At 39.7% G+C, this 12,917-nt stretch overlaps 1 protein-coding gene across 1 annotated transcript in view; it reads left to right on the top strand.

The window, feature by feature from the left end:
* SCARB2 (scavenger receptor class B member 2) overlaps positions 1–12,917 on the top strand; it is a 67,366-nt gene that overhangs the window by 30,267 nt on the left and 24,182 nt on the right. The window contains exons 2-4 of the mRNA XM_020988438.2: positions 3,049–3,206; positions 8,974–9,121; positions 10,579–10,767. Coding sequence (XP_020844097.1) covers positions 3,049–3,206; positions 8,974–9,121; positions 10,579–10,767 — 495 coding nt within the window. The remainder of the gene's footprint in view (positions 1–3,048; positions 3,207–8,973; positions 9,122–10,578; positions 10,768–12,917) is intronic.

Genomic DNA, 12,917 nt, shown 5'->3' with positions numbered 1-12,917 from the left:
TTTGGAGGTTGAGAGATTATTTAATAAAGACTATAGATTTGATGGGGGAAATTTGTTGTGTTGGTAGTTGTGGGAGGCTCTGATTTAAGCCACTGAAAGTATTGGGACTGAGACAGAGTTTTGTCAGGAAAAACCTGGTGGAAGAAAAAGACTCAGTCATGGATAAAGAAAAAAAAGGAAATTGATTGCACGTTTGCTGAAGAAAACAACAGCTGGAGCAGTGGGCTGGCCATGTCTACTGCTTCCTGATTGGGTGAAAAAGACTGGAGTTCTAGCTATTGCCCTTTAGTGCCACCTAGAGTGTAAGAGAGGTGAAGCCTTTTGGCAATCCCTCTTGTTCTTTCTGACTTAAGATAGAAAATTGAAAGGAGAAAGAGGTTGTTTTTTGCAGCTGTTTCTTTGTATAGGAAGAGATGCTGAGGTAGAATTGGATGATGTAGGATCCTGGTGAGAGGAAAGCTGGTTGGGTGTGCTAGCCTTGCTAGATGAGTGAATTGAGGCGCTTGGCTGTGGGCTGCTAAAATCTGATGGAGTTAGCTATCTGTGCTTTCATTCATAGGTCTAGCCTTTCTCTTTTGTTGATGAAAGTGCTTAGAATATGAACTGATGCAGAGTGAATTGAGCAGAACCAAGAGAACATTGTATGCAGTAACCGCATCATTGTAACAATGATCAACTGTGAAAGTCTTAGCTACTCACATTAAGACAATGATCCAGGACAATTCCAAAGGACCTGCAATGAAAAATGTCATCCGCCTCCAGAGAGAGAGCTAACTGATGGAACTCTGAATACAGATTGAAACAGCTTTTTTACTTTCTTTACTCTTGTTTTATTTTGTTTGTGTTTTCTTTTGCAACATGCCTAATGTGGAAATATCTTTTGCATGACTTCACATATATAATTGCTATCAAATTGCTTGCCTTCCCAAGAAGGGGGAGGGGCAGAAGGAAGGGAGAGAATTTGGAAATCAAAAAATTTTTAAGTGATTGTTAAAATCTTTTACATGTAATTAGGAAATATTTAACAAGATTTTTTTTTAAAAAGTGAGATAAAGTGAAATATTTTTAAAAGGAAACATTTAATAAAATAATTTTTTAAAGTGCTTAGAAATATAACTTTCCCCCCTCACAGCTGCTTTGGCTGCATCCCAGAAGTTTATGTTGTCTTTCTCATTGTTGCCCAACAACGAGATGACATAAATGTGTATTGGACTTGGAGTTAGGAAGATCTGAGCTCAAATCTTACCTCACATGCTTATTAGCTGTGTGACCCAAAAACCGCACCAGCTAGGTGGTGTTGGAGTCGATAGAATGTCAGGCCTAGAGTAAGGAAGACCTGGGTTCAAATCCAGCCTCAGGCACTTAACTTGCTGTATGACTTAGAGCAAGTTACTTAACTCTGCCTCAGTTTCCTCATCTGTAAAATGAACTGGAGAAGGAAATGGCAAGCCACTCCAGTATCTTTGCCAAGAAAACCCCTAATGGGGTCATAAAGAGTCGGACACAACTGAAATGATTGAACAACAATAAGACCTTGGGTGTAGTGGATAAACAGCTGGATTTGGAGTCAGGAAAGAATGAATTTGAATCCTGCCTCAAACAGCTATCTGACCCCAGGGCAGTCTCTTAATCTCTCTCAGCCTTAGTTTCCTTATCTGTAAAATAAGAGTAAGAATTAATAATAAATAAATACATAATAATAAATGTAACTACCTTGCAAGGTGATTGTGAAGATAAAAAAATAGCATGCATGAAGTGCTATGCAAATCTCATTGTCATTTTCTCTGATGTCAATTGTTTTTATGATTTGTTCTCATCGATTCTTTTGGATTAAATTAGTGTCTCTTGAAGCTCTAGACTTGTTAGAAACCATATTTGCTCAAAATGCCAAGCAAAAGTGTTAACGAATGAATGGAGAAGTATTTACAAAAGTACTAACTACCCAGATTAACAGAACAGGAAATAGAGAGTGTAAATAGCTGAATCTCAGGAAATGGAATTGGCAGGAGGGTCTTGTGAGCAGTGCCACCCCTCCCCCAGCTGCCACCAGCTTCTGCTTGGCTTTTGGCCCAACACTGAAGGAATCCTGCTTTTTTTTCCTTGTCCTTGAGCTTTCTGGCCCCTTTTCAGATATTTGCTGGGGCTTTTGTGGAGAGCTGGAGGCTTTTTCCTTGACCTTTCATGACCTTTCTTTAACTTAAGTCTGCCATAGTCTTTTTGGGAAGACAAAAACTCAAAACTTTTCCTATTTCTTGATAAGTAATTTCACCACCAGAACTACAACCTAATCTCTAACAACTCTGGACCTCAGTTTTCTTATCAATAAAATGGAAATAATTCCTACAGTATCTATCTCACAGATTTATTGTGAGGATTAGATAAGTTATGAAGGGATAAGTAAGTTTTTAAGGAAAAAACCACTTATCTGACACAAATATTCTTAGCAGGCTTATTATAATAGTGAAAATCTGGAAATAATGGATGTGTTTGTTCATTGCGGAATGGAGCAAATTGTGCTGTATGAAAGCAATGTGTTATTGTCACATCATAGAAATGGCAACTATGAAGATACAAAGAGATTTGGAAAGATGGTTTTGAAGTGAAGAAGAGCAAAGATTTATAGAATTGGAGCAAAAAGGCTCATAGTAATCCCAGCCATGTGGGAGCAATAAAACATGGAAAGTAACATGGAAAAGTAGTGTGGAAAGATGTAGAAACAGGTAGGGTGTTTTGTTGCTATCATGTTGAAATTAATGTGCATTAAAAAAAAACAAACCTCAAATAGCCCAAGTTTATGATTTTAAGTGTGACTGGTTTTTTAAAATTCTTGTTTGTGTATTTTCTTGCTGGTTGCTAAATTCACCATTTGAAGAAAATAAATGCTTTGGGCAATAAGGGTGTATATAAAACATTCATATGTCTCACACACACATATATATGCATATTCAACTTGGGCAGTCACTGTGGGGGAGGTTTTTTCTTCCTGCTACTTAAAGCCAACACAATCTGCACATAATGTAAAACTCCATTTTTCCTTTCTTTCCCCAGAACACTGTGTTAAAGAATGGTACCGAGGTCTTTGACACCTGGGAAAACCCGCCTCCTCCAATATATATGCAGTTCTATTTCTTCAATGTCACCAATCCAGATGAAATCCTCCAGGGGGAAGACCCTCGTGTGGAGGAAGTGGGACCCTATACCTATAGGTGAGTCTGAAATCACCCCCTGCTTTGCTGAGCCGAGAAAGGCCCCAATATGCTGGGTAGCCTTCCAGTGGAGATGATGGGGTGCTTGGGTGCCTGCACTCAGACCCCAGTTCCAAGACCGTATGTCTTCCTAGCCTCAGAAACACTATCCCCAGCAGTTTCTCCCCAGCCCAAGGACATAATGCCTAGCAATTGCTCCTGAGTGGGCCTCAGCAACACACTTATCTCTCCCCCGGTGCAGTGACAAACAGCACCCGTAGGAGTTATTAGTTTGAACTGGCTTTGTATTGGCTCATAAAGATATTCTTACTCACTGGATTATCTATACCAACTCCCTACCTCATCTGCATCCTAGACTCCCCATGTGTATCCTAGACTTAAGACATATGTATACTTCCTACATCTATCTTGTCAAACAAGACATTGATTGGTGGCAGACTGGACACTCCTCAGTCCACCCTGACTGCTAGTTCACTTAGTGAAGTAGCAGACCTCAAACCATACCTCCTTGGGGCCTAAAACATCTGCACAGCAGATTAAAAAAAGTGTATCTTCCTTTAAGAACTGGCCTCCTTAACCACTCCCTAACCCTCCTGCATCACCTAATTAGCCCTATTTGGCACGTTTTACTGTAGTTTATCCTGTATAAACTTTAACCGTACCCCTCCAAGGTTGCAAGTTCCTTAAGAACTTTTACTCGTGGAATAGCATAAAAATCAACCTTTGTCAGCTTGACTTAAAGAATGCTTGAGTCCGTGAATTCATTCCAGATGACCCTGACCTGTACTTTGGTCCTTGGTGGGGACCCTGAACCCCTCAAACCTCATCAGAGACAGGTACCTGTTACTGATGGGGACCAGCTCAACCTGCTGTATGTGGTCATTGTGGCTCTGAGAAAAGCCAGTGCCTGTCCTGAATCCTGCTGTAGTTCAATCAACCACTAAGCATTTATTAAGCACCTACTGTGTGCCAAGCACTATGCTAAGTAAAGTAGATGAAAAGAAAAAAATTAACTAGTCTCTGCCTTCCAGGAGCTAATGTCCCATAGTGGGAAACAATGTATATACATATCAGAAGCAGCTAAGTAGAACACTGAACCTGGAGTCAGGAAGACCTGAGTTCAAATCCAAATTTAGACACTTATTTTTTTTTAAATTTTAATAGTATTTTTTTTCCCAATTGTCTGTAAAGACAATTTTTAGCATTCATTTTTACAAATTTTGAGTTTCAGATTTTCCCCCTCCCCTCCTCCCCTTCCCCTCTTCCTTAGACACCAATAGTTGTGTGACCCTGGACAGGTTACTTCTATGTTCTCTCAGCTTCAGTTACATTATTTATAAAATAAGGGTAATGAAAGCATCCGCCTCCCAGCGTTGTTGTGAGAATAAAATGAGGTAACATTTGCAAAATGCTTTGCAAACCTTAATAAAGGTTAAATGTCTATACCCTATTCTTCTTACTGTCACTGTTATACATAAATACAAATATATGCAAGGTAATCACAGGCTAATTTCAGGCACTGTAGGAAGCATTAGCAGCTGGAGGGATCAGGAAAAGCTTCAGGTAAGAGGCGAAGCCTGAGCTGAGCTTTGAAAGGAGCTATGCATTTGGAAAGGCAGGAGAGAGGAGGGGGTGCATTCCAGGCAGAGGATCCGGCCTGCACAAAAGCATTGTTGTGGTTTGTCCTCCATTCATTCAGGTTGTTTGTCATTCATTCAAAGATTTCAGGAGGTGATGTCTTGACTTGCAAGTGAATTGGATCCAAATGAGGTAGGGCTGTACAGTCATCAGCCCCACTCTGGAGCCAGTTGGAACGATGGAATGGCACGAGTGGAGAACAGTACGTAGGCCAGTTTGACAGCAACACCAAGTGTGTGAAGGGGAAGGATAGGATGTCATAAAGAGGAGGCTGGAGCTAGGTTGTAAAGGGCTCTTTACCAGATGGAGGCGTTTGCTTGTATTTTATCCTAAAGGCAACAGGGAGTCACTGGAGCTTTTTGAGAAGTGGGGTGACATTTTTATACCCTTGCTCAAGGATTATTTATTTTGGCAGCTGTGAAGAGGATGGTCTGGAGAAAAGAAACACTTGAGGCTGGGAGATCAGTTAGCAGAGAAGAGATGTGGCCCTGAACTAGGGCCCTCTGAATGGAGGAAAGAGATGTTGTGAACCTGGGATAAATAAGACTGGACACTGATTTGATTAGATGTAGTGTGTGAGGACCAGGGAAGAGCTGAACGTGACTGAGGTTGCACCAGTGGGTGACTGGAAGGATGGTGGAATCCTTGAGAACACTGAGAAAGAGAGAGACAGGTAGATTTGCAGACAAGACAACTGATTCCATTCTGGACAAGTTGGGTGGATCGACATACAGGTTTGAGCCATAGTCTCAGTGTTTAAAAATGCAGCTGTCTCAGTCTCAGTTGGACCAAACGTTTTTTGCTGAGACTCGATCTCCCTATCTCACCCAGATAGGAAGTACAGAGGATACTCATGGGCCCGTTCCCAATGCTGATCGGCACAGAAGCTTTAACCAGCTTTGTCTTTTAATCTGGGCCTATTTGCTTCTCCTTAGGCACCCTGGTAGCCCTACACTCCCAGGGGCTCACCACATTGGTAGCAGACCTGCCCAACTGGCTTTGTAGATGGAATACAGTCCTTCACTTTGTATTTGGAATGTGAGAGTTTTTGTGGCCTATCTCCAATCCAGAGGGTACTTTTCTATATAGCAAGACTTAAGGACAGGGACAGATAAATGTCAAGGAAAGATCCATGGTAAAGAGGTTAATGTAGTATTTAGCAGCTGTGATGACTATGATGGTCGGTGGCCTAGCTGGTGGTGGAAGGGATGGGTGCAGAAGAACTGGGGGAGTCTTTAGGAGAGTTTCAATCAGACTTATGACTTTCCACATTTGTATTTAGTCATAGAGTAGCTCTAGCTGTCCTCCCCTAGGAATAGAAAGTGCTATTTAGTGTTTGAACTGGGGAAGAAATAGAGACAATTTTGGTTTCTAATGTCTCGACGACCAAAGTCTTCCTGGTTTATAAGTTAGGATCACTGACCGTGCCAGTAACTGTAGAATGAGGCCTTGGGTAAAAGAGGATGTGATTCAGGCTACTCTCACTGGATGCAAATGGAAGAAAGTCAGTGAAACAGCTGACAGGAGGAAGACCAGGCCAGATCATAGAGACTTGGGAGACGTTGACTGAGTGGACCAGTCATCAACCTGAGCCTCAGAATAGCATTTCCCGAAAATTCCATATAACAGTCAGACACCCTAGCATGGTACCCCCATCATTATAAACTGAGTATTTGTTGAATAATAATGATGCCTAATAACACTGACAGGCATTTGTAAAGAGTACTTTAAAGTTTGCAAAGCACTTTTATATAGTATTTCATTTGATGCTCACAACTAGCCTGTGAGGTGGGTGCTATTCATATCTCCATTTTACATATGAAGAAATGGAGGCAGACAGAAGTTGAGTGATTGCCCAGGTTCACACAGCTATCAGTGCCCAAGGTAGGATTTGAACTCAGTCAGGACGTTATTGTTTTGGGCCAAAGGCCAATACATTCTATAGGACTACAAAACTTAGCTTGAGGAATTTATTGGATCATCACTGTGTGTTTACTGTAGTAGCTGGGTGTTCAGTTTTTCTTTTGGAAAAGGTTAAAGGTAAAATGGCTTATCTATGAGGCAAAGTTCATATGTGTGGCAGGGCATCTGTGTTTGTTTGCTTTTAAATGAGATCACCTTGGCCTTGAGAACTGCTTAGCACAGTTCTTAGCCCATAGTAGGCCCTTAATAAATGTTTATTGACTGACTGCTCAATAGACATGGACAAAATTTGCTTAAATGTATGATAATATATCATTTTCCAAGCATTTCATTTGAATGAGTTTTCTAGATAATTTATAATGCCTTTAACTTTATAACTTTGACAGTCTTTAACTCTGTTGTATGGAGAGCTTTCTCTAAAGGACATTTGATGACCGAGTTGCTTAGAATAGCCATTCAGCCTCTCTTTTGCCCTTTTAAATAAAAGTTTTCCTGAATATAAATTAACTTTTCTGGATGGCTCACCGTCATCCCATTATACAGCGACTTCTTTGGGCCTTGTTGAATTTAAAGACTGAGGCTGTTTGCTGGGACGGGCAATAGTTTTTTTTCAATTCTTGTAGGAGTAAGACATTTCTATAGTTTCTCAGCTACCTCCCTTGCTGTCACTGGGCCCATGACTAGCAGAAAATCCTCTACTGAGTCTGTTGTTATGGGCCATAAGCTCTTGTTAGCTATGCCCTCAGAAAACAGGATCTCAAGCTTTTTAGAGATGAGCATAAAATAGGACTTGAAGATTCCCTTCTGAGTGAAATTTATGACATTGGTGTGATCTGTTTTATCCACTCAGACTTTTTTTTTTTCGGCTGGTGGTGTAGTGGATAGAATATTAGACTTTGAACTTTGCAGTCAGGAACAGCTGAGTTCAATCCAACCTCAGACACTTACTAGCTATATGACTCTGGGCAAGTCACTTAACCCGTTTGCTGCAGTTTCTTCATGTGTAAAATGGGGATAATAATAGCATCTTCCTCACAGGGTTCTTGTGAGGATCAAATGCGATAATAATTGTAAAGCATAGTGCCTGGCGAATAGTCAGTATTATTATTATTATCTTTACTACTGATTACGGTCGCCATTTTGTGAAAGCTTTTACCAACTTGTGAGGCAGGCCTCAGTTTTCTCATCTGTAAAATGAGAGGGTTGGAAGAAATTATCTCCAAGGTCCCTTCCATCTCTATATCTGTCATCTGTGATCCTCGTGACTTTGTTTTTTCTGAGTCCCTGTTTTCTAATCTGTAAAATGAGCTGACTAGATGATAGGATCCCAGCTGACCTTAGGATTATGTGACATTTATATACGGACCAAAGGTCTTCATTTTGGTTCTGCTAGAGGAACAAGCTACATGTCTCTTGAGGGTCATTTGATCGTGACAAAGACAGTTGCTTAGGGTAGCCAGTCTCATGCCCAGACTGTCACGAGGGTTTAAGTAGATGGTTGGATGTGAAACCTTGGCATTGCCGTTTTTGGAGTACGTTGATTTCTCAACCACTTGTAGGAGAACTTGGAACACTGGCAGTGATTAGAAGCCTGTGTGATTACATTTAGAATTTTAAAACTCAAGTTCTTGAAGTACAAGCATGGAAAAAAATGAATGTTAAAAGTCAACCCAGAGATATGTATGAATCAGTGAAGTAAAAAGAAAAATGACATCCAACCATAAAAATAGGATAGAGATTTTCCAGGAGTAATAAAGTGAAATTCTCTCAGATCACCAGGAGACCAGTGACTTGGACGTCTGCTTTTGATGTTTATTGCATGTGAGACCACAGGCAGGTCTTTTAACCCCTTTCAGCCTCAGTTTTCTTAGGTGTAAAATGAGCATGTTGGACAGGGTAGCCAGGTCCTTCTGAGGCAATACTTGCCCATTTCTATGATGCCCTGAGTATCATGGGAGTGGGAAGGGGAAAAGAAGGAAGTGCCAAAAATTGCAGTCCTTTGGAGAGGGATCTGGCCATCATCTTCTGTTCTTTTGTCATTCTAGCTTTCATCTGTAGTTTTCATCTCACATATAACACCCAACCCCTGACGTTTTCTATTAAGTCAAGAAAATCAGCTTTCATACCAATGAAGGGAAAACTTTTACTTGTGAAAGTGGCATCTATTGTTAGACAAAATTAAAAAAATTTTTTTTCTATACTCTAGGGAGTACCGACCTAGAGAGAATATTCACTTTTGGGATAATGGAACAAAAATATCTGCAGCCAACCCCAAGACCTACATCTTTCAACAGGACCTATCTGTTGGAGACCCTGAAGTTGACTTGATCAGGACTTTAAATATTCCTGTCATAGTAAGTAGATGTAATATTGTTATTGAGGCAGTTGGCGGTTGGTATAGTGGGCAAATGTTATGGACTGAGAGTCAGGAAGACCTGAGTTCGAATCTCACCTCAGATGATTAATAGCCTAGTCAACACACTTCACCTTGCTCAACTTCAATTTCTTCATTTATAAAATAAGAATGATAATAGTAGCACCTTCTTTCCAGAGTTGCGGTGAGAATCAAATGAGATAATATGCATATAACACATTGTAAACTTTAAAGAGCTATATATTATTAAATTATAATGATGTATTATTACATATATATGTACATGTAAATGTACATGAATGATGTATCATCGTGTTATGCAGTAATTACATTATTATACATAATAATTATGTAGTTAACAGCCATTATGATGACCATTATTATATTATTGTATAGTTATTGTTACAATATTTGCATTAGGAGAACAGCAACTTTGGAGTTTAAAACATTCTTACTAGCCTTAATGTTATCCTAGAATTATCAGTTCTCGATTTTTTTATTCCTTTAGAAAATTTAAACACCAAATAGAATGGATGTGTGTGTGTGTGTGTGTGTGTGTGTGTGTGTGTGTGTGTGTGTGTATGACAGAAAAAGAAGATTTTATGTGAAACTACAGGTCTCCAGCTTATTTTTCTTTCTGACGTTCTCATGGTCTTTAAAGCCTATTAAAATTTGAGTTGGAGATTTTGGTTCTGCCTCCTCTAATGAGGAGGTCAAGATTAGCATTTGTACTAAGAAATCAGCCTGTAACTGGATGTCCCAAAAGTCTTAATGCAGTTTTAAACTATTAAAGTTTCTAACAAGGTACTCAGAAACTCGTAACTGTTGAATTCCCAGTTCACTTAAATTTTTTTTTGTTTGAAATTTAAGGCTGCTGAGACATTACCAAATTTCCCCCCTTTCCAAATAGACACCTCAGTGTGTCTGAAAGAACCTTTTCCCCATTATCTTATTTGATAGTGGCCAACGAGAGTTCTAATGAAGCTACAAGTTGAAGGTCAAATGATTCTTCCACTAGGGACTTCCTGGATAGGGCTGACTTTGAGCCTCTCTGCCCTGGTTCTCCTGCAGGATCTTTCATCAGTGAGAACTTATTGATGTTTCCTACTTTGCCTTTAAGAAAGAGATTTCCAGGGGTAGCTAGATGGTGCAGTGGATAGAGCACTGGCCCTCAAGTCAGGAGGACCTGAGTTCAAATCCGGCCTCAGACCGAACACTTGATACTTACTAGCTGTGTGACCCTGGGCAAGTCACTTAACCCCAATTGCCTAAAAACAACAACAAAAAAAACCAAAACAGATTTCTAGGCCCCTTCATACCCAAGTAGCAAATTTTTATGAAAGTCCAACGGAGGCCACCATAACTCATCAATGGTGGTATTGACATGGTTGATACTTGGGATGTTGTCTGTTATCTGAATTTGTTTTTGCCTGTCAGACTGCTATGGAATGGACCAGGATCAGTTTGCTGAAAGAGATCCTGGAAGGACTGCTAAAGACGTACCAGCAGAAACTGTTTGTGATCCACACTGTTCACGAACTCTTGTGGGGCTACAAGGATGAGCTCTTCTCGCTCATTAGTATTTTCAAACCGGACGTCCCACAGTACTTTGGCTTATTCTATGGGGTAAGTGGATTTTTCTTTTAAGGGACTCTTTGTTACAGTGACAAATGGTTTATCCCATTCTGCAGGGCAGACTGAGGCTTTATTGTCCTAGAATAACCTAGCATAAATAAAGGGCTTCTCTATTTTATAGCCATCGTCACTTCTTAAGGAAGGCCACCTGGGTGTCTAAACATTTCAAATAGTAGGTTAAAAATTCCATAGATCATTGAGTAGCAGAGGACCATACGGGGATGTGCCGGTAAATGTCTAACACTCTGGGAAAGACACCTTTAAGTTTAATCTGAAATATTGACATTTTCTCCATCACTGTCTTAAGTCTAGGCAGTCAACAAAAGCATAATTGAAGCCTGGATTTGTGAGTTTGCTGATTTCTAAAGTGTGAATGCTCCCACTGAAAATTTAACAGACGGCTCTTGCAACCCATTTGAGGTAGCTCCAGCACGCCCCTGCCAGATAATGGAAGTGGAAGGGTAATGGAGAATGCGGCATCTACTTTTGACTTGATATGACCTTTCAAGTAGATATAGCTTACATGTAGGAATCAAGGGCTAGGGGAAGATGTGGAAAGGAGCCTAAAGACTGATTACTTTTCTGCATTCACTTTTATCTGATGCTGGACTCACCATCTGCCCTAGTTTCATTATTTGTGGGATGGGGATAATGATACCCTATCTATCTCAGTGAGATCTGGTGGGAATTTTATGCTACTACCAGTAACATTTGATTTTAAACAGTGTGATAAAGGAAATAAAACAATCCAGACTAGCACCTTTCTTTCAATAAGCATTTATTAGTTCCTTCCTAAGTACCTAGCACTGTTGCAGGTGCTGTAGATACAAAGTCAAACGACAATAGCAACAAAAGCCAGTTCCTGCCCTCGAGGAATTTACATTTTTCTATTGTGTCCTTTTTTGTTTAAAAATATTTTTTCATAGAAATCTGTTTTTACACCACTTATATTGTCCCACATAGCCTTCCTCTATCTTCCTCCCAAGGAACTGTCCTTTAATTTAAAAAAAAAAAAGGAGAAAATGTTCGGCAAAATTAATAAACACATTAAAAAAATTTGATATTATCATTATATGCATGCAGTATTCCACATCTGTAGTCCCCCACCTTTGCAAACAATGCAGAGAGGCATCTTCTCACATCTCTTTTTTTGGAGCCAAACTTAGTCATTATAACTTCACAGCATTCAGTCTTGATCATTTTTTGTTATTGTTCTTCTTTCCATTTCCTTTGTTGTAGTTGCTGTGTACATCATTCTCCTGGTTCTGCTAACTTCACTCTGCATCAGTTTATACAAGTCTTCCTATCAGTCCTCACAGCTCACTAATATTCTTCATGCATCATAGCTCATTTAGTTATTCTCTAATCAATGGACAATTTCTTTGCTTCTAGTTCATTGCTACTTCAAAAAGTATTGCTATGAATATTTTGCAGTATAAAAGGCTTTTCTTTTTATCATTGACCTTGGGGTATATGCCCAGCAGCATGTTCTTTGGTTCAAAGGTATGGATATCTTAGTAATTTCTTATAATTGTTTCCAGAATGGCTGGACTGTTTCAGAAGGAGCTTATGTTCTATTGGGAGCAATAACACATACATTCAAAAATAAAATATAAAATAAGTGTAAATTAATTTTGGAGGAAGGTCAGGGCACAAGTCTAATATGATGTTTGCTACTGTTTCTAAAAGGCATGATGTAAAGAGCAGACCAGCTCGGAATAGGGGCTGAAGTGGATGGAGATGACGAAGTGAATCCATTAATGGTACCCAGGGAACAGAATTTTGGTCTAGGCTGCTTATAGTGGATATCTATATCTATATGTATGTGGGTATACAAATACATACATACATATAGATAGATAGATAGATAGATATAGATGTAGATATAAATACATATACACACATATATATTTGTTTATTTGTGCTTCTGATTACTTAATTCCAACAAACCATCAGCCATGTTGCTCTATGGGACTTTGTGGAGTCCAGTATAGAGGGCCACATGGGTCTGTGCAATTTTTTCAGGTCAAAATGGGTAACCTAATGGGATCTTTAAATAAAAACCTTTAGAGACATCTCAGGGGTCTATTAAACTACATACCCGGGGAGATAGGGATTGGGACTGTCCCTGTGGTAGAGAA

The sequence above is a fragment of the Phascolarctos cinereus genome, unplaced genomic scaffold, assembly GCF_003287225.1.
Source record: "Phascolarctos cinereus isolate Bilbo 61053 unplaced genomic scaffold, phaCin_HiC Scaffold_9;HRSCAF=440, whole genome shotgun sequence".
Classification (NCBI taxonomy): domain Eukaryota; kingdom Metazoa; phylum Chordata; class Mammalia; order Diprotodontia; family Phascolarctidae; genus Phascolarctos; species Phascolarctos cinereus.
This window is presented reverse-complemented; position numbering and strand designations above follow the sequence as displayed.